The sequence below is a fragment of the Colossoma macropomum genome, unplaced genomic scaffold (assembly GCF_904425465.1).
Source record: "Colossoma macropomum unplaced genomic scaffold, Colossoma_macropomum, whole genome shotgun sequence".
NCBI lineage: Eukaryota > Metazoa > Chordata > Actinopteri > Characiformes > Serrasalmidae > Colossoma > Colossoma macropomum.
In genome coordinates, this window is record NW_023494806.1 from 23,147,701 (window position 1) to 23,170,472 (window position 22,772).

The 22,772-nt window shown below is 38.3% G+C and overlaps 1 protein-coding gene across 3 annotated transcripts in view; it reads right to left on the minus strand.

The window, feature by feature from the left end:
• The window catches only part of slc4a4a (solute carrier family 4 member 4a), a 56,109-nt gene extending 34,792 nt beyond the window's left edge, over positions 1 to 21,317 (minus strand). For all 3 annotated transcript variants that reach the window (XM_036598962.1, XM_036598961.1, XM_036598964.1), the window contains exons 1-4: positions 21,182 to 21,317; positions 20,872 to 20,950; positions 16,082 to 16,155; positions 12,199 to 12,372 (exon numbers count right to left, since the gene is read on the minus strand). In XM_036598962.1, coding sequence (XP_036454855.1) covers positions 12,199 to 12,372; positions 16,082 to 16,155; positions 20,872 to 20,891 — 268 coding nt within the window. In that variant the 5' untranslated portion in view covers positions 20,892 to 20,950; positions 21,182 to 21,317. The remainder of the gene's footprint in view (positions 1 to 12,198; positions 12,373 to 16,081; positions 16,156 to 20,871; positions 20,951 to 21,181) is intronic.
• Between the last annotated feature and the right edge of the window lie 1,455 nt (positions 21,318 to 22,772).

Genomic DNA, 22,772 nt, shown 5'->3' on the forward strand with positions numbered 1-22,772 from the left:
TAAGAGCTTCTAAACATCTCACACTCAGTAATTTAATGAACACAGAAGCTGAGTAGGAGGTGCAGCCTTTCACAGCAAAACTCATTTAGGTTGCTTAGTTGTCCCCACTCTGTTCCACACACTGTGACCCTGAGCTGCATACAGACCACACCGCTACGAATGCCATGTGCTGAGGCTTGGAAAGTCCACTCGTCATCCAGTTGCTAAGTGAGGCTTCGATTGGAGAGACGGGCCGAGGGAGGGAGCAAAAAGGAGAAGAGGGGGACTTCAATATGGGCGAGCGAGCAGGGAGAGCAAGCACGAAAGGCAGAGATGGAAATGAAAATCACATCGTTCAAACGGGTTTCAAAGCTGTGGGCCCAGTCGCCAAGAGCCACAGGCCTGCACAAAGGAGACTTTGTTCCTAAAACAGGGGGCTCATGGGAAAAGCAAGGGGGGAGAATGCCCAGTGTCCAAAAAGGGGCTTAGTGGAGCTGCCACTCCAACCTGGAGAGTCTCATTTTGGCAAACATTGCCATACAACATCGTCCATACAGCACACACCAGTAAGTGCAGCTGCATTCTTCAGTGATCAGAGTTGCAACTGTAAACAACTGCTACTGTAAATGCAGACTGTGGGTACTAGAGAGGTGATAATGTTGTGAATAGTACATACAATCTGTCTGCTTCCCACAGCTTTGCCTCATTAAAATGAAAGCATCTATCTTGCGCTAGTGGCCATAAATTTCTCTTTTATGGTGGAAAGCAAGCAAAATTTTCACACCAAAGGAGTCTTTTGCTAATGACAGTGGAGCTTCTCATGAATGGTCCAAAATGATTTTGTAGTGATGATGAAAGCAAAACACCATCACTATTTGATTGGATTCTACATAGTGGAATAGTGGAATAGTGCAGTATTGGAAGCTGGGTTGGGGGTTTGACGTGAAGGGATGACATGATCAGTCTTTGAAATCGATGTAGTAATCCTCATCCTAATTCTTTACCATGCACACAGCAAACACAAAAACATGTCCTTCAATAACCTTATCCTATGTCATTCGGGATAATCCAGTGTGTAAGGTATGTGTTGGATTGATGAATACAATTTGATATAAACATTTGTTCGATTTCTTCCTCAGCCTGGTGGGCTCATTTTGTCTACCACATCTGGAGTCAACAAGCTACACTGAAAAAGAGCATATGCTTTTTAAGCAACGCACTACATAATCTCACCTTACAGAGATATCTCAGACCCCACTATTACAAAACAAGTGGTCTTCAAAAACAGGCCACATCCTTACTTGGAAGGAAAGAAGAATGAAGCAGCAGACAAGATACACACACACACACACACACACACACACATGCGCGAGGGAGAGCTGGAGCCTATCCCAGCTGTCATTGGGCGGAAGGCAGGACACAACCAGGACAGGTTGCCAGTCTATCACAGGGCAGACAAGATAATCTAGCTTCAATATTTTGTGTAGTAGTAAAGAACTATTATGGTACAGTGAGGTTTTCCACACATTTCAGGAGGCATAAACTAGCCTTTGCCATTCAGACTGTTAGTGTTGATAGAGAAGAGATAGATGAATGATTTGAGTTACTGGGCAGTCTCTCTTATCATTTTAGGGTGGGAATTAAGGAAGTTTAAGGCACCGAAATGAAAATTCCTGTCCTATTAAAGACAAAACTGATCCGACAATAAATAAAAAAGATGTACATAAAGCAAATTTATTAAAATTACTACAGCATGTAGGCTAAAGAATGTGCCATGAAATTTAACATTCTTGACAATGGAGAACAGTTACTCATTTAAAACAATGAATACAATTCTATTATTTTTAAGGAAAAATAATTCTATTATTTTGATCGCCATTTCAAAAACTGAGGCTACAGATAGCATCACTGTGCTAGCTTCTGTTGTTCTTCTGTATTCTATGTATAAAGCAGGATGTCGTGTTTAGAAGAGGTATCAAACTGTATTGTAAAACTGCTTGTCTAATGCCCCTTGTAGAAAACCTGTCATTGAATGAATCATTTTCAGTGTTTTGGTTGTAGACATGGAGAAAAGGCACATCAACCAAAAGTCTTCCAGTTCTAGGTCAAAATCCCTTTTAGTTCAAAACTGAACCTGGATCACTTAGACTCCACCATATTCTTACTCCACAGGTATGCTACAATAGGAACAATCCACAGGCATGCCAGCATTGCAATACCTGAATATTTTTGCCTCATTTTGGAACTACGTCCAAGGATCTATCCATGCCAGTTATGGCTTAAAACACTGTACACCTCCCTGCTGGAAGCAAAATAGGACGAGGACACTGGCTTTGTATCTCCTCCTGGCAACAAACACTGGCGGAAAGCGCCTGATTAGCCACATATCAAGACACAAAGAGGACTTGAAATTCACTTCCGATAGTGGTCCACATTCACTGACGGCACGAGGAGGAGGAGGGAGTAAGAGTAAGCTTGAGAAAATTATAACTTGCCAATCAAAACTCATTGCATAAATACCACTAGGAAATACTGTAAAAACAGGATAACAGGCCACTTGAAATTCTGTTCTAGGCCACTACAGTTGAGCAGGTCATTACTTTCAAGCTATTTTCATCTACATATTAGCTGCAAACTGGTCATTGACAGGATCATCTTGAAGCAAGTAATTTAGCAAGTGTGAGTACTCACTGCAGCATGCAGCCACACTAGGTAATGATCTGTAAGGGAATTTTCAACTTTATCAACTCAAATACAAACTTTCAGTTAAGCACATTTACAGTGACACAACTCCCAAGTTCAATGAAATCATGAAAAAACATCTGCTTTAACATGTCTGTTTATGTAGAAATTATCATCTTAAGAAAGACAATTTCTATTTTCTAGGTTTTTCTGGTGTGCAACAAACAATATGCCCAGATGGGCATTCTGCTGCTGTTTTGGATCAGTCGAGCTATGAAACAGGAAAAAGGAGCAAACTGAAATGCAGAGAGGTGTCACATGCCTGTGATCAGTGGCTTTTGTCTTTTGTTTGCCGCACAATGATGCTTCATTCAGATTGGTCACTGTTCTTTCAGCTCGTGCCCACCCCAACCACCACTTACTCTCTAACAATGACAAATACTCAAAGTCTGCACAAAATAAAGCTATGAAACATTCTGCTCTTGCACTGCAGGACTTGTTTCACAAAATGAACTTTATCATTCTCCAAATACAAACAAATCGGTAACACTTCATTTGAAGGTTACCTCCATAGGGACTTCATAACACATACAAAAGCATTGAATAAATCATTTATTAAGCAATGCTTGAATATCTATGACCAGCTTATGCCAGTAATCACAAGACAAAATGTTTTATGAGGAAAAAATCACTGTAGTCTAGTCCACAATGACAACATACAAAATGGCTTACGTTTAATTACTTAAGTATCAAAAAAGTTAACTCAGGAATGTAAAAAACTGATATCTATTGTTGTTAAACAGGCCTGTGCCTTTGAAATTCCATTACTTGAACCTGATGCTTAATTGTATTATTAATTGAATAAATTTCTGTCACTTTAGTTTAAGGGCTCTTATGTCAATACAATGTCATTTACTTGATAAAACATCTAATGTCATCTAGTGTTGAATGGCATAAGCTGTTCATAAATACTGAAGTACTGCTTTGTAAATATGTTATTCAGTGCTTATATGTATGTTATGAAGTCCCTATGTAGGTAGCCTTCAAACAAAGCGTTACCAAACTAAAGTGACAGACATTTATTACATTTATTACACTGTTAAGAACCATCAGGTCCAAGTAATGGAACTTCTAAGGCACCAGCTTTTTTAAGAACACTAGATATCATTTTTACACATTTCTATTTGAGTTCATTTAAAGTTCTTTTACTTTTGATACTGAAATATCTTTAGTAAGTGATTTTCTCTGTTGTCACGGTAGACTAGACTACAATGACTCTTGCTTGATAAAATATCTTATGTCATCTTGTGATTACTGGCATTAACTGTTCATATATATTCAAGCATTGCTTTCTAAATATGTTATTCAGTGCTTATGCATATGTTTTGAAGTCCCTAGCCTTCAAATACGGTATTACAAAAAAAAATCTGCTCACACACTGTCAGTGGCCTCAAGCAAAGAGTATTGAAATGTTCAAATTCCCTGTTCAATTGTTATACAGCTGAGCTTCCTGGCAATGTGTTACCGTGCGTCATACTTCTCCATGAAATCCCAGACCTAAATTACAGTACATGTGCATGGCCCTCTGACCTGCTTGACTAATGGATCATAGTGGGTGTTGTTGAATGGTCAGCACATGATCAGTGCCCATTTTCTTTGGTGGTCAGTGCATGGCAGCCAGTAAGAAGATATAATCAGAGGGCTCAAAAAATGGGAGCGTCAGAGGGCCCAAAAAGTCCCTTGTAAAGACCTAACACCAGAGGAGTTATGCATGACCCTGTTGACAACAGCAAAATCGTTCTGTCAACTTCTGTGTGTAAAACCAGAACTTTCTGTGTGCTACTGTGTTTCTATCACTAAAATATGCATCAGGCGAGTATGAGTTCACTCAGTGTGCAGTTCAGATCAGTAAGAGCTTATTTGTTTAAATTATTTGTTATTTGTATAAATGATTTGTTTAATCAGAGTAATGAGTAATGATAAAACATGACTAATGTATGATTTTTATATCCATTCATGTGTGTTCTTATTCATATGTTTTTGCCATACCGCCCACCCCTAATTGTAATTTATATATCCAAATTGCAGATACAGTAGGATATAGCATGGATGCCATGTAAAATTGTAATCAATTCTACTTTAAAACAAGGTTAAGGGTATCTAATGTTGCTAACTAAATTATTAATGATTTTTACCATTAACTTAAATATATATATTAGAATAAAGCAAAAATAAAAAATCACAATCCTTCAAGACATTTTCACGGTACACAATATTTACATTTTCTGAAGTTTGATATGTTGAAACAGAGAAAAAAGAACCAGGAATGCCACAATGTAAAAATACTATCAAAAACTAGGAGTACGATGATTTTACTACTATCATATTTCCCAACCCCTAGTATGTTACATTAGCAATGTTGACCCAGATTGCTGAATGTATTCTATGTATCATTAGAAATGCCAGACAAAAGCATCTGTACACACTATGTAGGGATATTCAAACTGCATGCTGATCAGATACAAGCTCATTTACCTACTCCAAATTAATTTCAACCCCCGACAAAGCTGGGAAACAGTGAACAGAAAGACCACAACTAATCCTGCCTTAGCTAACATCTGACATTTGGACAGGGATTCCATAATGGTAGCCCTGAGAAACCAACAAAAGGTCATAAAGACATGGGATCTACCCAGATCTCCTTATTTCTTTAGACCACACTGTGAACATGAATATTATGAGAAAAAAAACTCATCAAATCATACTGACCAACTAGAATATGAAGGTGTTGCATTTTAAAGCCTGATGCAAACAATAAAAAGAACTGATTTGATGGCTTACCCTCAAAATGGACTAAAATCGGTTGGTTGGCACACAGTTTACAGGCCAAAATGTCAAATCCACTGTGAGAGCACCCAAATATACTATACTCATGAACACTGCATATGTGGTCTGTTCTCTTCATGTGGGTGGACATGTGCTGGTTGTGCTGGCTATGAGCACCTCTAATCCAAACCACACACATGGAAAACAGTATGGGCAGACACAAGACAATACACATGATACAGTGCATATGTCCTTTTTGGTAGACATTTGCAATAATTACACTGTTTAATATCACTACAGAGATTGTGCAGACAGTTAATCCCTGGCATAATCCACCAAAACAAACTTGTATAATACTCAGTCAACACATTTATAATATCCAACCTCAGATTATCTCATTTTATTTGGAGGACTAACAATGGGAGCAATTTGATAATGCTTATACTATCATCGTACATACAAACACCAATCCCAATCACACTAAATTCTCTGTCCACTTTAAAAAATCTATATCTGTAGTAATAAATGGCCACAATATAGCCCACAGCCAACCTATTCCAAACCATTTTAAGCCCAGTGTCCAATATTTGAATTAACTAGAGACTTTCCTAGTACAAGTCTTTATCGCCAGCCATTTCACATTTAGGGGCAAGCCTCAGAGTGAGGAAGAAGGTTAGATTAACTAATTATAACCTGCAGTGGGGGGAGAGACTAACTGCTTTAGAGAGGATTACCATGGGCTGGTTCACTTGCCTTATGGCTAAAGAGATGGTCTATGGGACATCCTGCTCAGCGCAGGGGCTGACTGGCTCCCACCTTCATACTTTACAATACTGTGCCAGGCCAATGGACAAGAAAGGGGTGGGAGATCTTTTCAAAACATCGTGCCCAAAATACAAAACAATCTGATACAACAGCTATTATGCCTATTCTGCCATATAAGCATACAATAGCAGAAAACAGACTATGAATAACTATGTTATTTCGAGACCTCAGAGAAATGTGGAAGTATTTGGCCAGGAATGTCTGATATCACTTCACTGTTAAGCAGATCTTAGAACAGGGATGCTCCAAACGGCTTTACAGAAAGTTTTTTTCTACCATATAATGAGGTTTATGATATAGATTTCAATTTCCTTTGTCTGAATGTGGTAAAATTATTGAATTAGATTAGATGAATCTTTATTCACATACAAATTAGACAGTCTAATCCATACTGAACTTCGTACTATGATTATTGAAAAGCATTTGTTAAAGGTTCATTTATATATAACAGTAATATTTACAGTTGCTTATAGTTTACTCATCTATCTTTATTAGGACCTCACCGATAATAGAATTGTGGACCAACTCCGATATCCAATATGCACATTTCTGTCGATGTTGATAGTGATACAGAAACCTTTACTATGACTAGAATCACCTGGATCTGTATAACAAAGGGTAGTATTTGTTTGTAAAGGGTTAAAAGTGACACTGGTACGATTCCGCTCTCACTGTGCCTTTCTAATCTTTATTTATCTAGCCAATCTATGCTTGATCTCTTCCAATCTTTTGTGAGAACAAACTTCTGTTTGCAAAACACCATAAATGGTCCAGTATGATCCCCTATTTGAAAGATACTGTACTTATAATAACCAGCTCAAGCATTATTAACATTTAAGATGATCAATCCCTGTGATGATCTCATCAAAATAGGATTCACTAGCACCACATATCCACACCTGGATAACAGTATTATTTTAGACTTAGAGAAGAATCAAAAGGCCAAATTTTACTCAAGCTATTGGCATTAATTAAATTTGCTCAAACTACCCTCAGTAACATAATACATGGTAATAATTTCTTTGACATTCTATTTTATATAAAAGAAAGAGGTGTGTGATTTTGCTGTTTTGTAATTGTACAACATACTTCTACAGTTAGTAGTAGTAGTGTTTTTATTTATGTCCGGAAAAAAAAATCGCGTGCCGTGTCATGCATTTTCTGCATCTTGACAATACACAACAGCTTTGGGGCATGGCTTTAAGTCAATTTATAGCAGCCTTACATGATGATTAAGCCACATAATCTGATTTTGTTAGCTTTAGAATGGAGAAAAAACCTGAGTTAAACTGATCCCAGTGCTGTTCATGAGACAGAACAGACAGTGTTCAGCATACCAATCAGGGGATTTCAGATCACATGTCTGGAGTTAAAAGTAAGTGAGCCATTCTGCTTGTGGAGAGGAATTAATAATTTATGCTTTTTTCCCTTAAAATAATGCAGATTTTTTAGAAAAGTGTAGAAAATTCTAAAGTACTATCACTTTACCATTTACTATTTGTTTTCTACAATGTGTCCTTACTTATGAGATTCTCAAGCTTAACTCCATAATGACTATTAACTATTCTTGTTTACTTGCAGTTTACTATTATCAGCTATTAACTGCATGACTGTAACTGCAGATGTAAGGGAAATAAAGTATTAAAGTATAAAGTAAATACAGTACTAAGTAATAAAGTGTTTAATCCACCAACTATTATTACCAATTATCTGACTAATCTATTGATTAAGTTCCTGTTTCATTAACAAATCAATTAAATAATGGCACAAGAAATCTGAATTTGAAATATGAAATTGCTTTTGTTTATATGCATGTTTACATTTATTTCTTGGTAAAAATTCTAGTACTGCCATAATTTTGGAATCCCTAAACCAATAAATGTCACATTGCAATAGGCCCACTGTTGAGTCAAAAGTATGACTGAATAAAATAAATTACAGTTTAAAAAGAAAGCTTTTTAATTGTTTATTAAGTATACAAATAGTTAAATAGTTAAAATTTAAAACTTTGTATTATTTCACTATCATTTTCTTGTTTTTTTTTATTTTTCACCTTATTTATCTTATCAATTTCCTGTTTTCTCAATTCTAGAACACTATTAATTTTTCGATTTTTATCACCCTTTATATGATTATATGAGTAGAACATGTCTTAATTCCTGGGTAACATATGATGCATCATCGGATGCAATTCTGCAGTTTTTTATGTTTACTAACATGAAAGACTGGCACGTTTGTGATTTTATGACTGTATATTTTACAGATTTTTAAGCGTTGATGTTCGCAACTTCATCTTCCCAAAAACACCCTAAAACAGATTTAACATTGTCCCATGCACTACTTTTATCCTCTCCAGAATGTTTGTTTCTACATGCTGTTTTCCTACATGAGGCCTAACATTAATTTAACTGGGCTAAAATAAAGTACTTCCAGTTAATTACAAAAACTTTCTCTCTATTAATGGGAGCAGAAAATGTGTTGGAACTCATTCCAACTCATTTATACGTTGTTATTCTGCTGTGAAACATCTCCCTTTGCCGCAGCCATAGTTCCAAGTTCAGTCTGTGCCCCAGAAGACTTCTTCTTATGGTGCAATGTAACTACAAAGCCATATGTGTTTATATATGGCTTTAAATAGTATATTTAAATCTGTTGGAATTAACGCACATATGAACATTATAATGCACTTTTTTAAAGTAAACAATGCGTCAACAATAAAAACTCCACATCGACAAACTCTGTCAACTAATGACTACAGCCCTAAAGTCATTCCTACTGATTAGAAATATTTGAGATACTGGGCAATCCCCTAATCTGACACAGAAAACAGACAGTGTGTGCATGAAAACGAACGCCCCCCCTCCCCTTATGTTATCTGTAAGCATTATGTTTCAGATGCAAACAATGTGTATATGTTAGCATGTTGCCTTGAACATTTTTATCATAATGTTCAGTCTTCTGGCACTGGGGCAACATAAACAATACAGTTCAAACTACTGAACTGAAACACTGAGAAAACTCCTTCCTTTGGAATTTCTTCAGTATGCAAGGAAAAGTTAATGAAATTTAAGTTATTGCAAGAAATGATCTGCTGAGTCCTGCCTGATCCCATTGTAAGAAAAGAAAATCTGGTCCCAGACCAGCAACAGGGCCGCTTCCAAACATCATGAACAGCCTCCTATGAAACCTGTCCAAGTTCCAGGATGTAAATGAATCCTCCATAGTGCTCCTACAGAGGCACAAAGGCAGGCTTTTGTCGGAGGGAGAGGACAAGAAAGAAGACAAGAGCTTTTCTTCATGTTCGTAGAAGCAACCAACCAACGGGGGGGATGAGGGCTGCCAGAAACATCAGAAACTAGCCTGAACAATAACAAATGTGTGGGCTGAACTAGTTGGGCTGTAGTGGAAATGTCCCAAAATATCCATGGCTTACTAAACCTAATATATAAACTGGCCATGTTGGTGCTAGAAATATTGAATGACAGCAACGTCTTTGGTTTACTGAGTTTTTTCTAACCAAATATAGCTGTTTATTATTTTAAAAGTTATACTTTTCAGTTCTGAAATGTGTGTATTTAAAACATATGATGTCTAGGCCTAAAGAAAAAAAGCAAACCTACAAACTCTTATCAAAACCGTATATACACTAACACCTTTATTCAGCAAGCACCACTGTGGCAATCAGCAGGAATGCCGCTACTAGAATAAGTTCTAAAATCAGATCACTTTAGCATTATTAAAGCACATTAATAGTCCTCACTACTTGCCTGACAAGATATCCCTACAAACTCCTCTGCAAGAAGCTACCACAGCATTATTCAGAAACATTACAAGAGAGGAAGTCAATTTGAGCTCCTCTCAAATTGGGAAACAAAACCAACTCAAAACTGCTTCTTCCATTTTAAGCAGATTTACTACTTCATTTGTGGTAGCTTATAATAGAGAATGATTGATAACAGCAAACAAGCATCCGGATCAAAGATAACAATCAGGAAGCAATCCATCTAAAGACAAAAGGTCAATGTCCCCTCTGTACACAAGCTTTAGACCACAGAGATCCAGTGGCGAAAAGCCAGCACATTGTTGCTCTTAAGCTTGCTGTAATCTTCTACCACACAATAACAATTTCCGACAGAAAATCACTCACGTGTAAAAAATAGATGTGGGAACGAGAAACTACATAGTGTACAGTACTGTACAATCATTAGAGACCAACCTTCATTCATTTAATTTTAGTTAAAACAGCTATTAAGTACAAAGTATTCAATTTTCAAATGACACTGAAGCCTCAACAACTAAGTACAACATATATATATATATATATATATATATATTTATTTATATATTTTATATCATGTGTTCACCTTTTGCCTTGATTACAGCCTCCATTCATTTTCTTTTCACTTTTCACTTGCTTTCAGTTTTTAAAAGAAATCTGCACATGTATTTTTCCACACATCTAAAATTCAGTCGTAGAAGTTGGTTGCATTTTCTGCTTCTTACAATCCAACGAATCCCAAAAACATTCAACAATGTTGAGGTCTGGACTCTAGAGTGGATCTGTCTACAGTTTCGAGAACACCACAGCTTCTTTGTTTAGTTTTCAAATATTCTTTTTTTGTCTACTTCCCTTTTTCAGTAATGACTTCTTGACAGCTACACATCCTTTCAGACTCGTTGGCTTGTCTTCTCACAGTAGAAAGATGCACAGAAACACCTGTGGATTTTTTCAGATCTAAAGCAAGAGTTGAGCTTGACTTTTTCCTGTTTCTTAAAAATGTTTATTTGATGGTGACAGTCATTGTGGTTGGTCTACCAGGTCTTGCACAGTTGTTAGGAGTCTCATTTTCTCTGTCTCTTTTAATAATTTTTGAACTCCAGTTTTAGAAACTCCTGTTTTTTCATTTCTTTCCAGGATTATCTTATATCTAATTTCATCAGAAAGATCTCCTCAAACATCAAAAACCTGTATTAAATGGTGATTTTGCAGAATTCTGTACACCCACTTTGTGTGAACTTATTTTCTGTGGGTCACAAAATCACACCACTCTTTCTGGCAAGGTCTGGTGTACATTAATGTGACTTCCATATAAGGTATTCATTTATTTATTACATTGCGTTATATAGCATTATGTCCATTCTAGGTCCATTCTAAGTCATGTTTTATTTTAACAGGGACACTATGAGGGTGAATGGTTAGCAGAACAGTGGGAATAAGGTAAGCTATGAACCTCCTGCAGAGTGTAACTGCACTTACAGCCTGAGGGAACTTTCCATTAACAGCTGTGCACAGTGAGAGGACAGTGAAAGGGTGCCTGGAATATCCTACAGTGTCATCACAAAGCTGCATCCAGTCTTGTTCTTTTGTAGGCGAATGGGCTGGTTATATGACTTTCAAATACATGACTGACACTTCCTTTGTCTCCCTCTGCCTCCTTCATTTTATTCTTTTCCTCTCTGATTCGCTATCCCACTCTATCCTTTGCCCCCTACAGCCATCATTAAGGACCATTTAAAGCCTCGGTGTCCAAATCGGCAGAAACGCCTCCTAAGTGATCCCCTCAGGTCAAATCTCCCTCACCATTAGATATCTCAGCTGCACATGCACACATCCTTTACTCCATGACTCACGTCAGGCAACCATGGCCTATTTCGAGTGGCTATTACTTACACAGAGGGGCCTTCACTCCTATCTGTCCAAACACGCTCATCCACTGGTTGGGCAGCTCTAGATATCGGTTCTGACGAAGTTGAGTCAGCAGTGGCTTTGGCCTGCAGCTGTATGTGAGTCTGCATGCGCATGTGAGTGTGTGTTTTTAAAAAACTGGTTCTTTGAAGGAGAACCGGTCACTAATGTGAGCTGACGGCTCTTTGGCAAGCACTTACTGAGTGGTTTGAGGATGCTGTTGCTGGCCTCCTCAGTGTTTTCGGCATCCGACCTGTCCGAGGCATTCTCCATCACTTTCTCCTTTCTGTCCTTGTGGCTGGTACGCCGGCGGTGGCGCCTCCGACGCCGGTAGCTCTTGGGCACGTGCACACCGATGTAGATGGTGTGGTGGCCTAAACGCGAGAAGACAATGATTATGAGACAGTTCAGACAATTAAGAGACAGCACAGAATCACAAGGGAGACATTCATTTTAAATGTGAACAGTATCCGCAAGAATGAACACTTTCACATCACACCAGTGGAAATAAAACATAAAGCCATTATTCTGTGTGATATAGATTAGCTTGCTTTGTCTACTAATGTATCTGAAGAGATACAATATTGATACACAGGAAAGAGTATTGGCCTAGGATCAACTTCCCTTGTCCCATACACAAGCACGTCAATTAGACTAATAAAAACAAAAACTGGTCTTTTATCAACATATTCTATTAAGGCTGTATTTGACCCCTGAATTTTAGCTATCAAGACCAGTCAAGGCACCTGGGCTATTGGAACATTAAAAAAGCCTCCTACAGTAAGTCACTTCCACAGCAACTAATTCCAAGAAAGGAAATGTTCTTCAAGACATTGAGGTCAGGAGCTGGGTGTCAATTGTTTCCTTGTGGTCCACTGGGAGAGACATTTGGTGTTCTTACCAAAGTAAGGATGTAAATAAATGCCAACCACTTCCTTAGTACAATTTATACAGGAAATGGCCTCGGCATTCAAGAGGGCAGCCCAAAAAATTGTCTGGTCCTCAAAAGAAGGGTTTGCAGTAGACTGCTAAACCAAATATTTTGTCAGATAGAAATCAGCAGGTAACAGTGAACTTTCAATGTTTAGATCCTTCTCTCTGAGTCACACTCCATCCTTTAAGAATCTCATGTCCACCTGTTTGCAGCCTTTCAAAACACCCTATGGCATGCTCAGTACCCTGTTTTGGCATTTGAATCAAAACAAAACGATGATATGCTATATGACCTCAGAACAAATTAATCTCAGGAAAGCTAAACCAGACAGACTTAGCTAGAAAAATGAGATTACAAAACAAAATATACTCCCTTCAGAGTTTTCTGGATTTTAAATGGAACACAGCAGATTATTTAGTCACAGAAGTAACAAACATCAATAAAGACAGAAAAGACTTATCACACATAAAAGCAAATATCAGGATTAGCAAGGGTTATACACTAATATACCTTTACATCTCTGCAAACATTTCCCTAGTGCTAATTCCTTATGATACGGCAGCTGATATAGAATCCTCTGTTACAGGACAGAGTGGCAAGGCTCTGTAGTATATCTCCATGTCATGCATGTTCTCTGTCTGGCTCTGAGCTTTTCCAGGTGTCATGAGGTAGGAAACCCACCCATGCTCAGACGCATTAGACAATAGTTTGCTAATATTATGCTATACATGTTCTTTGTGTAGACTACAAAATGACTATAAGATTGTCATTTGATGTCCAACTTGGATGTTATTTCAAGCAGTTGCTGTCCACACTAACAGTAACTACAAAAAAACAAAGAGGACCTCTAGCAAGGTGAGCAGAAGTTGCATGACATATGAGGTCCTCATTACTGTTGGCTGTCCCCTCCTAAAATCAGGCAATGCTCCTATTTGCACTTCATTCTTCTCATGCACATGGTCAGTTCGCATTGGAGTTCACATGGTCAGAGAGCCCAGAACCAGTTCATTCTCTAGGCTAAAGCCAGGATGACATCTTTTAAAAGGCTATGGTAATGCAAATTGATAAGGTTCTACAAAGACTATTAAAGAGTTCTCTTCTTAGAAAAAACTGAAACTTGGTGAAAGGATCAACTGAAATTAATTAAAATTACCTTATTACAACTAAACCTAAATTAGTGCTAGCAAAAACTCACAGAATGTTTATCGACTATTTTCAGCATATTCCATTTTAATTAATTTTCTGTCTAAGTTTGCACCACAACACACATTTAAACTGACAAGTCAGGATATAGAATATGACCTGCAGTGATTTGCAGGTTATATCTGAGCATTCACAAACAGTCTCTGTCTAGATCTTGTAAATTCAGACAGGAAAAGAAATTGGATGCTGAAAAATGAAACAGGGCTAGGCGTGGGCATGATCACCAATCTGCAACATGATGGAATGGGAAATGAAAAAGCACCAGAGAATGAGAAAGCAAAAAAGCAAGAAAGAAAGCAAGAAAAAAAGAATGGGAGGAGGGATAAATAACAGTGATGGAGAGAGGGTAAAGTAAGGAAAAGGGAGTAAAAAAGCAACAGAAGGAAAAGGAGAGGTAAGGAGGGTGGAACTGCACATTGCCTGCCCAGCTTTGTACCGGGCTTCCTGTCCTTTTTGGAGGAACCCATTTCTAAAAGCCCATAGAAAGCAGACTGAATTAGAGTGGCACACTGTTTGTCACTGGATAAAGTTCCCTGCGTTTGGCCGAGCCCTGCGGGCTGCCGGAGCACAGCACCTCCAGTTACCCCAGTAACACAGCGGCTGGGACAGCGCGTTCCAGAGGAAAGTTGGGCAACACAGCCACATGCACTCACAGCATGCTAATACAGCCATGAAAGCTTGAAAAAAGGTCACATGCTGGATCACTGTTTATAAATGCTGCTTCATGTTTATTTACTAGGCTATGCCTTTTTTTATATTTAACTATCTTTCTAAAAAGAAACTTAAAAATTACCACCCACAAGAAGTCACTATTTGCTAAAGTGACAATGTAGCTTCATCTATTTAACAGATCTTGCTTTCAGTGCTACATGCTACAACGTCCATAATATAGCTCAAGCGCATGTCGTATTGTTGTGAACATAGCACATCTTGGTGCTAACTTGACGTTAGCTGAGACCTCTTTGGCAGTGACAATGAAATGACTTAGGAGGTAAGTGGAATAGGAAGTGTCCACCATAAGGGATTTAGACCTACAACCTGGGAACACTCAGCTTCACTCTGGTAAGAGGAAGTGAGGGGATTGTGTGAGAGTTCAGTCAGCGGTGAAAGGAAATATTGCAGTCTTTAAAAAGTGCAGTGATCACAAGAAACTTTTACCCATCCCAACAGTTTTTAATTATATTGTTGTCCTAATGACCTTAATGGTTTTAACATACCACCCTCTTTTGTCGGGGATAATGTCGACCACTTAGTGTGTACTGGCAACCATACCTAATTAGGATGTATGTTAAAGGATAAAAGGAATCTTACTGATTGAAACTAATGTAAAAGGTTTTCACATATATGAAGACCAAATACTTAAAAAAAGACTGCAAAATCAATCGTTTAAAATCTGTTCCCAAACAATAAATCAAAGAAGTTTGGTTTTTCTGTAACTTATTAGTTAATCCACTCTGAGAAACAAGTAAAGCATTATGTCTAACGTCATGCTGTGGCAACTTAAAGACCCCAAAAAAGAATTCCAGGACTTTCTTACAGAGGTTTCAATATGATTGCTGTTCAGTTCATGTTCATTAATTATAGGTCTAGACAAGATGGTTCAGGGACGGCCTACAAAAGGCTCAAAAATCCTGTAACCCTTAACACACCTACCCAGACTTGAAAAATGTCCAAGACGGTTGGCCAAGTAGATCAGGAGGCAATTAGCAAAGTAAACACAACGTCATGTGTCCCTACACTACATCTTCATCACATCACCCCAACTAAAAACGAGCCAATGATCAAGTAGCTAACATCTCACACTAATTTTCTTTTAAATCTTTTGTATTGAACTAAAATGTCTAACATTAGAGGGACATAACAGTTGAGCTGTACTAGTACACACCAATTACCCCTAGACAAAGACGAAAATCACAATTTAAAAGAAAGTTAGCTAGCGATCTTACCTTCGACTTCCTCCTCATCACAGACATGCTTGAGAAAAGACGCCCCTCTGTCCAACACCGCCTCATCCTCCATCCTGTAATAGTAGAAGAGAAAAAAAGACTGCTCACATTTCTCTTCTAGAGACAGCGTTGAGCCGTAGCGCCTTGGCTGGTTCACCTGCAATATGTTACTGCTAGGGCTAGCCATGGTCCCAGGTTAGCAGGGATCGCTAACAAGGGAGGAAATTCTAGTTCTGGATCCAGCCCTGGGGTGGTGGTCAGCCAGCAGGGTTAACGGCACACATTCCTATCCCTGACAAAGCTACTGCCCTTGAGGGGGACACAAGGAGCTGGCAGGTAGACGCCGGGCGGGTAATCCAGCCTGCTTGGGAGGGAGAAGGGTGGACGTGGGGGGTGCAGGCTGAGCGTCTCTGCTAGACATTAATTGACTTTGATGGGACAGGATCTGACGACTGCGCAGTCATGCACAGATCCCAGATCAGTTGAAGAGGGTAACGGTGGCTAACGCAACAGGCTCCACATGGCCGGAATATGCGCTAAGCATGCAGTTCACACCCACAGACTGTATATGAGAAACTTCCTCTGGCTGGCCTCAATAAGCACACACGTACCAAACTAACAAGCAGGTGGGGCATCACGTGGCTGCCTTGCAATCATCTGCCCTTTAAGGATTAGGTGAGCTTCTCTTGGGGGTATAATGTAGGAGCTCATAACATGACCAAAATAAACTCATTTCCCTGTATGAGGGTTCCTTATAATGAGATGAGTATAGCAGACATGTCATTTTCTCCAAACAATAACTCTTTCCATTAAGGTGAAGGAGGTTAAACAAATAACAAACTATGGTATCTGATTTTTTAACACTTTTTAAAGTATGTAACACTACGTACCAAGAATTATATGGAGTATAACATTCAAGGAGTTCCTCTGATCATCTGTTGTTTTCCATGTGAAATGTGTTTTTTTTTACCCTTTCAAGCCACTGAAAGCTTTACATTCCTCTGTAATTTAATATCTGCTTATCAACTTCTAATAAATACAGAGTACACTACTAATCTGGGCAATAGGTACAACAGGAATGAGCAATTCAATAAACTTTGATCATATGCCTTCTGGCAAGCTTAAAGTTAAAGGATACTTTAAGCCATGCAAAGAAAAGGAAAAAAACTCTTTTCCTTAAAGACTTTCTTTGGCCCACAGTTGGTTCAGCTAAACACATACCAACAGCTTCTGACAAAAGGCTCTTCTGAGGATATTCACCAATGTCTATTTAAAGTTAACAGTGCAATTTGCATATAAATGTTTTGGCACTAACCCTAAGTTGGGTGCAAAGTGTTTGCGTGATAGGTGGGGGTGAAGCCATTCCCCCTCAAAAGACAAAGCCCAAAGGTTATTGCTTCCTTGCAAGGTGTGACGCACAACTTATGAGTCTGTCTGTCTCTCTCTCTCTTTCTCTCGCTCTCTCTCTATTTGATTCTCAGACCCAGCTTTCTCAGGTGTAAGATACCAGAGGTCCAAAGACCAAACAACATGGTCATGGAAAGTACTTAAGAGACAAAGTCGAGCATGCAGAGAGGAGTTTGCTACCCTTTTTAATGTGATTTGCGACACACTTTCGTGACGTATGTGTGAGCATTTATTGTCGGTTTCATAGATCTGTTCAGAGAAACAGATAAAAGGTGTCCTGTTTTAATACTTATATGGCAGTAACTGCTTCTGTGAAAAGCTAATAATTTACCAATATGAATAACAATAAATAACTGCGCTTTGTTTTTCTTAAAAATAATAATAAAACTACCTACTAACTATCTAATAAAACTTTTCCATCTGCAACTCTTCCCTGCAGCATCTATTGCGAATTGCATGTTTTCAAAAGCATAAATACAAACTAAAGAAATTATCATCAACAGGAAGGATGGAGCTGGTTTGCCTGATAGCAGTGCTTGGGCCCCTGAGACACGCAGTGTCATAACATTATCTCAACCAGATGCAATCAGACAAACTGAAAAAATGCCAAGTCCTACCCTCAATCACAGCAGAACAAATACCAAGCTGCTGAAGCAGGCCAGTCATAAAGATCATATAACCTGCTTTCTACCCTTATCACAAATAAATCTGGAGGCGCCTGGAGTTGAGCTTTTCGATATTTTAGCTGTATAATATATAGTATCAATATATAGTACAAAATATAGGTTAATTCCTTAAGAAAACAGGAAACAATGCTAGTATTTGCTAAATATGACTGAAGAAATGACTGAAGTATGGTTCAGTAATATGTCTTCCTGCAACTGCAATCATTTTGAAGAACTATACAATTCTCTCTCAGAAAAAATTTATGTAGAGCTGTTACCATTTTGTATCAAGCACCATTTGTACATACGTAGTTATATGTATAATGACTCGTGCATCATGTGAAATCCAGTAAAATCAGACATGGGCAATACGATATTTTATTGTTATAAGTTACATCACAATATGTTTTCTCTGAACTTTGTGAATATTGTCATTATTTAAAGAACACTGAAATGTATGTGAAACACTAAAAAAAACATGCTCGTGGTTTCTCAAGGTATTTTTTTCTATTCCAACTTATCAAACCTCAGAAAAAACTAAACATTGCCTGAAAATGTTTTCAAGTATCATGATATATTTTTGCCATGTCACTCACTCCTAAGAGAAGATTCAATTTGTTATACAGAATTTAATGAAACAAGCAGTTCATCATTAATTATTATTAATCACTGTTCAGCCTTTGAGATAATTTGAACATGTCCGTTGCCCTTTACATTATGTGTAAATTTCATGATGAATGGACCAACAACAATGACCCAAAATGACTTGGGAAAAAGTCTGGTTCCATTGACTTACATTAAAAGTAAAGTATGTTTATTCTTTCACCTGTAAAGTTGTCATTTTGGAGATATGAGGTTTTGTTCAGCAGTGAATTGATTTTATTATAGGTTTGGCTGTATGCTCTATGAGAGGATGTTTTCTCTCGTTTCCCTTCAGTGCCTCTTTTTGTTTGTCTTAGGGACAGCAGTATTGCCCTCTTTCCCTTTAAAAAAGAAAGTTGCACATGTGAGGAGAGATACAGCAGCACCAGGAGAGAGAGAGAGAGCAAGAGAGAGCGAGAGAGAGAGAGATGTGCTAAGTGGTCGTTCTCTGGCACGTGACTTCGGGAACTGCAAAGCCTGAGTGAGCACGATGCACACTCACTCCTTCCTGAGTCAGCAGAGCACACTCAGGTGTGGACCGCTATTAATACCAGACCTTCTATTTATATTCAAACAGCAAAATGCAAAATTACTATGTTCTTGGGACAGCTAGCGACCACAATCAGGCTCTCAGTAACACTTTATAAATATGTGCTTTTTGTTAAGGACCCCTGCATCTGTTTTAAGTGACTAAAGAGATGCAGGGGGTACTGTTTAAACTCCCTCTTGGCTTTCTGGGTAGAGATTAGTGATCTGAGTGAACAAGCAGAGGTTTGTTCAACCCCTATCTAGTGCTCTGCCTCCCCAAAACTCCATTGCCACCTATGGAACAAACGCAGACACAACAGGCATTCAGGAGGACTGTGGGCAAAAAAGTTCTGAACTGTGAAGCCCACTGCTTTCCCTGCTACATCCTGACCACCTTAAAAGCAATATTCAGTGAACTTGCTAAATATGTGACATGCACTGGGCCCAAACTGTACAGAAGTCAATCACGCCCATAAAAATTCCTCTCTGGGAACTTTTGTAAAAAGGTTTAACATTTCTGCAAGAGCCTGGACTCACATTAGGTAGACCTGAATGCACAGCTCTAAGGTTGAGCGTTGACTCCATTAAAAATGGACAAACCAGCTCAGTTAATGTACTCAATCCACAAATCATTCATTAATGGCGTCCACCACACTAAAACTGCTGGACATTGCAGACACTGTTAGAAGTGCCTTTTTAAAAGCTAATTCATGTGAATTATTTAGAGTCTTGGGCTGTTTCGAGGTCACTCGCTGAAATCGTATTTGTATTAGCTGCATAAAAGTGTGAACACAGCATGAAAAAGGTGAAAGGTGGTCCAGGCAGTACTGGCTTCAACACCTAAAATGCCTTATATTCCTTTATAATAATCTTAATATTTAGATTTTTGTTCAGATACTGTCGACTCAAACAACACACTTTAAAAAGATGGTTCTTCAAGGGTTCTTTAGTAAAGGCAAAGGTTCTATGCAGAACCATTTCATGTCTAAATGGGTCTTTGCATGGGGAAATAGTTCTTCAGATTGATTGAGAATGTGTTGTATATGGTTCTATACAGAAAATGGTTCTCTGTAGTAACAAAAAAGCTTGACATTGTAACAATAGACGAACTATTACGTGCTATAGAGAACGATTTAAAAAAAAGGTATGTAGAACTATATATTATATATACATATTTTCAGCATGAAAAGAACTATTTAAGCATGAAATAGTTCTACATGAAACTCATGATTCTAAAAAACGTTGCCTTTACTAAAAAAGGACTTTGGAGAACCATCTTTAAGCGTGTAGACTTGTGTTAAACTCCTTTTTGTGTTACAATATTAGCAGAAAGCAGAGAGAAAGTCAAGTTCGATGGTGTAATGCTACAAGATGTAAACTGTATGAATGCTGTGGAAAATGTGCATTGTTCTGTGAGGAGATTTGACAGAGGTTCCCAAATGGTTCTGTATTACTATCCATGTGTAACAGTAACACTGCAGTAAAAAGTAAATCACAGTAATGAAAAAACACACTTTCTCCTCTCAGCCTGAAGCCGCGGTCACTTACTTGTGCTTAGCGCCGCTCATTTCTGATCCTGAGGTCTTCCAGCTAATCTGAAGGAGCTGCTCCAAGACAGTTCAGTCACCTCCGAACACAAAGAGGCACAAATTTTGAAACTTATTCACAGTTCTTCATCTCCATAAACTCATTCAGCAAAAAATATTTAAAAAAGAAAAGAAATTCAACAAAACAGTGTCGAGCGGACTCCGAGTCAGTCTACCAGATTTCTGACACAAACTTCAGCGAATGGAAAAAGAAAGCGAGGCGGGAAAAGGATGAGTTCAGTGAGAAAAGAGAAAAGCCTCAGGAAAAATACCTTGTTCTGTGGGTTTCTTTGGTTGTCCTTTAGTTCGACATGTGAAAATGTGATGTCCAGGAGTAGAAGAGCAAAACAGCTCGAAGCCTCAACGTGTCCGTTTCATATTTTAACAGCCCTCCGTCCGCCAACGTCAGAAGTGGGAGGTCGACAAAGAGTTGGAGGTAGCTTGAGTTTACCTGAACGCCCTGAACAATGAGGGGCCGGTCTGAAAGAAAAAGTGCACTAATTAATGGGGAGGTTTAAAAAGTGTGTAGTCTACTCTGAGAGGCGTGTGTCGCCCTAAACGCGTCACAGGCTTTTATTCCTCACTTCTAAGTTAAGACCCATCTCTGACAGACCCTGAGGTGAGATGTATTTCGTCCTTACTACGATATTTAAGGATAAGTCGTGAATGAATCGTTCTTATGAACCGATTCTTTCCACTAAATCGATCGAGCCAGTTCATTAGTACAACTGAATCGAACCGTTTTGTAGCGTCTTCAGGCTGAATGTTTCTAATAATATTTCAATGTAATTTTCCACAGTTTGATCTCATAAAACTACAAAATGTTACACTGTAACGTATCGAAAACAACGCATTGAATATGTTGAAAGGGAGGATCGATTCAGTGAAGTCGGAAGGAATCGGTTCGACAAACTGAATCATGCACGTTACCAACTCCACCGCCTTTAACGATTCATTTTTAGACGTGAAAAACAGCGACCCCTACTGACGATGTATTAGGTATAACAGGCCGGATGCATGTTTAACTGTGTTCTGTCTACAGGTAATTAAAAAAAAAAAATTCTTCAAATTTGCGCAAATTGTAAATCAGTTTAATATTATGATTAAATGTATGTTATGAATATATTGGAGACGTTCACAAATAATTATATTATGAATTATATTTAAGACCATTATTAGTTTTTTATGAGGCAGTAATTTGTGGATTCAGATATTGTGGCACATCCAGGATAAGATAAAACTATAATAACATAACACACATGTCATAGGCCTTGAGCAAGGATGGGTAGTAAGCTAACTAGTGTTTACATTTATACATTTATACTGTTACACACACCCATCGGTCATTACATTGAAACCATCTCCTTGTTTCTACATTCATTGTCCATTTTATCAGCTCCACTTACCATATAGGTTAATTTTGTAGTTCTACAATTACAGACTGTAGTCCATCTGTTTCTCTGCATCCTTTCTTAGGCCCATTTCATCCTTTTCTTTAATGGTCAAGACCCCAGAGGACCACCACAGAGCACGTATTATTTGGGTGATGGATCATTCTCAGCACTGCAGTGACACTGACGTGGTGGTGACGTGTTAGTGTGTGTTGCACTGGTATGAGTAGATCAGACACAGCAGTGTTACTGGAGTTTTAAAACACTGCATCCACTCACTGTCCACTCTATTAGACACTCCTACCTTGTTGGTCCACCTTGTATATGTAAAGTCAGGACACTGCCCACAGGATAGTGTTGACTGGCTGATTTTTAGTTGGTGGACTATTCTCAGTTCAGCAGTGACACTGAGGTGTTTAAAAAGAGTTTCATCAAGTGTCCCCTACTATCTTTCAGCCCAGAACACCTCAAT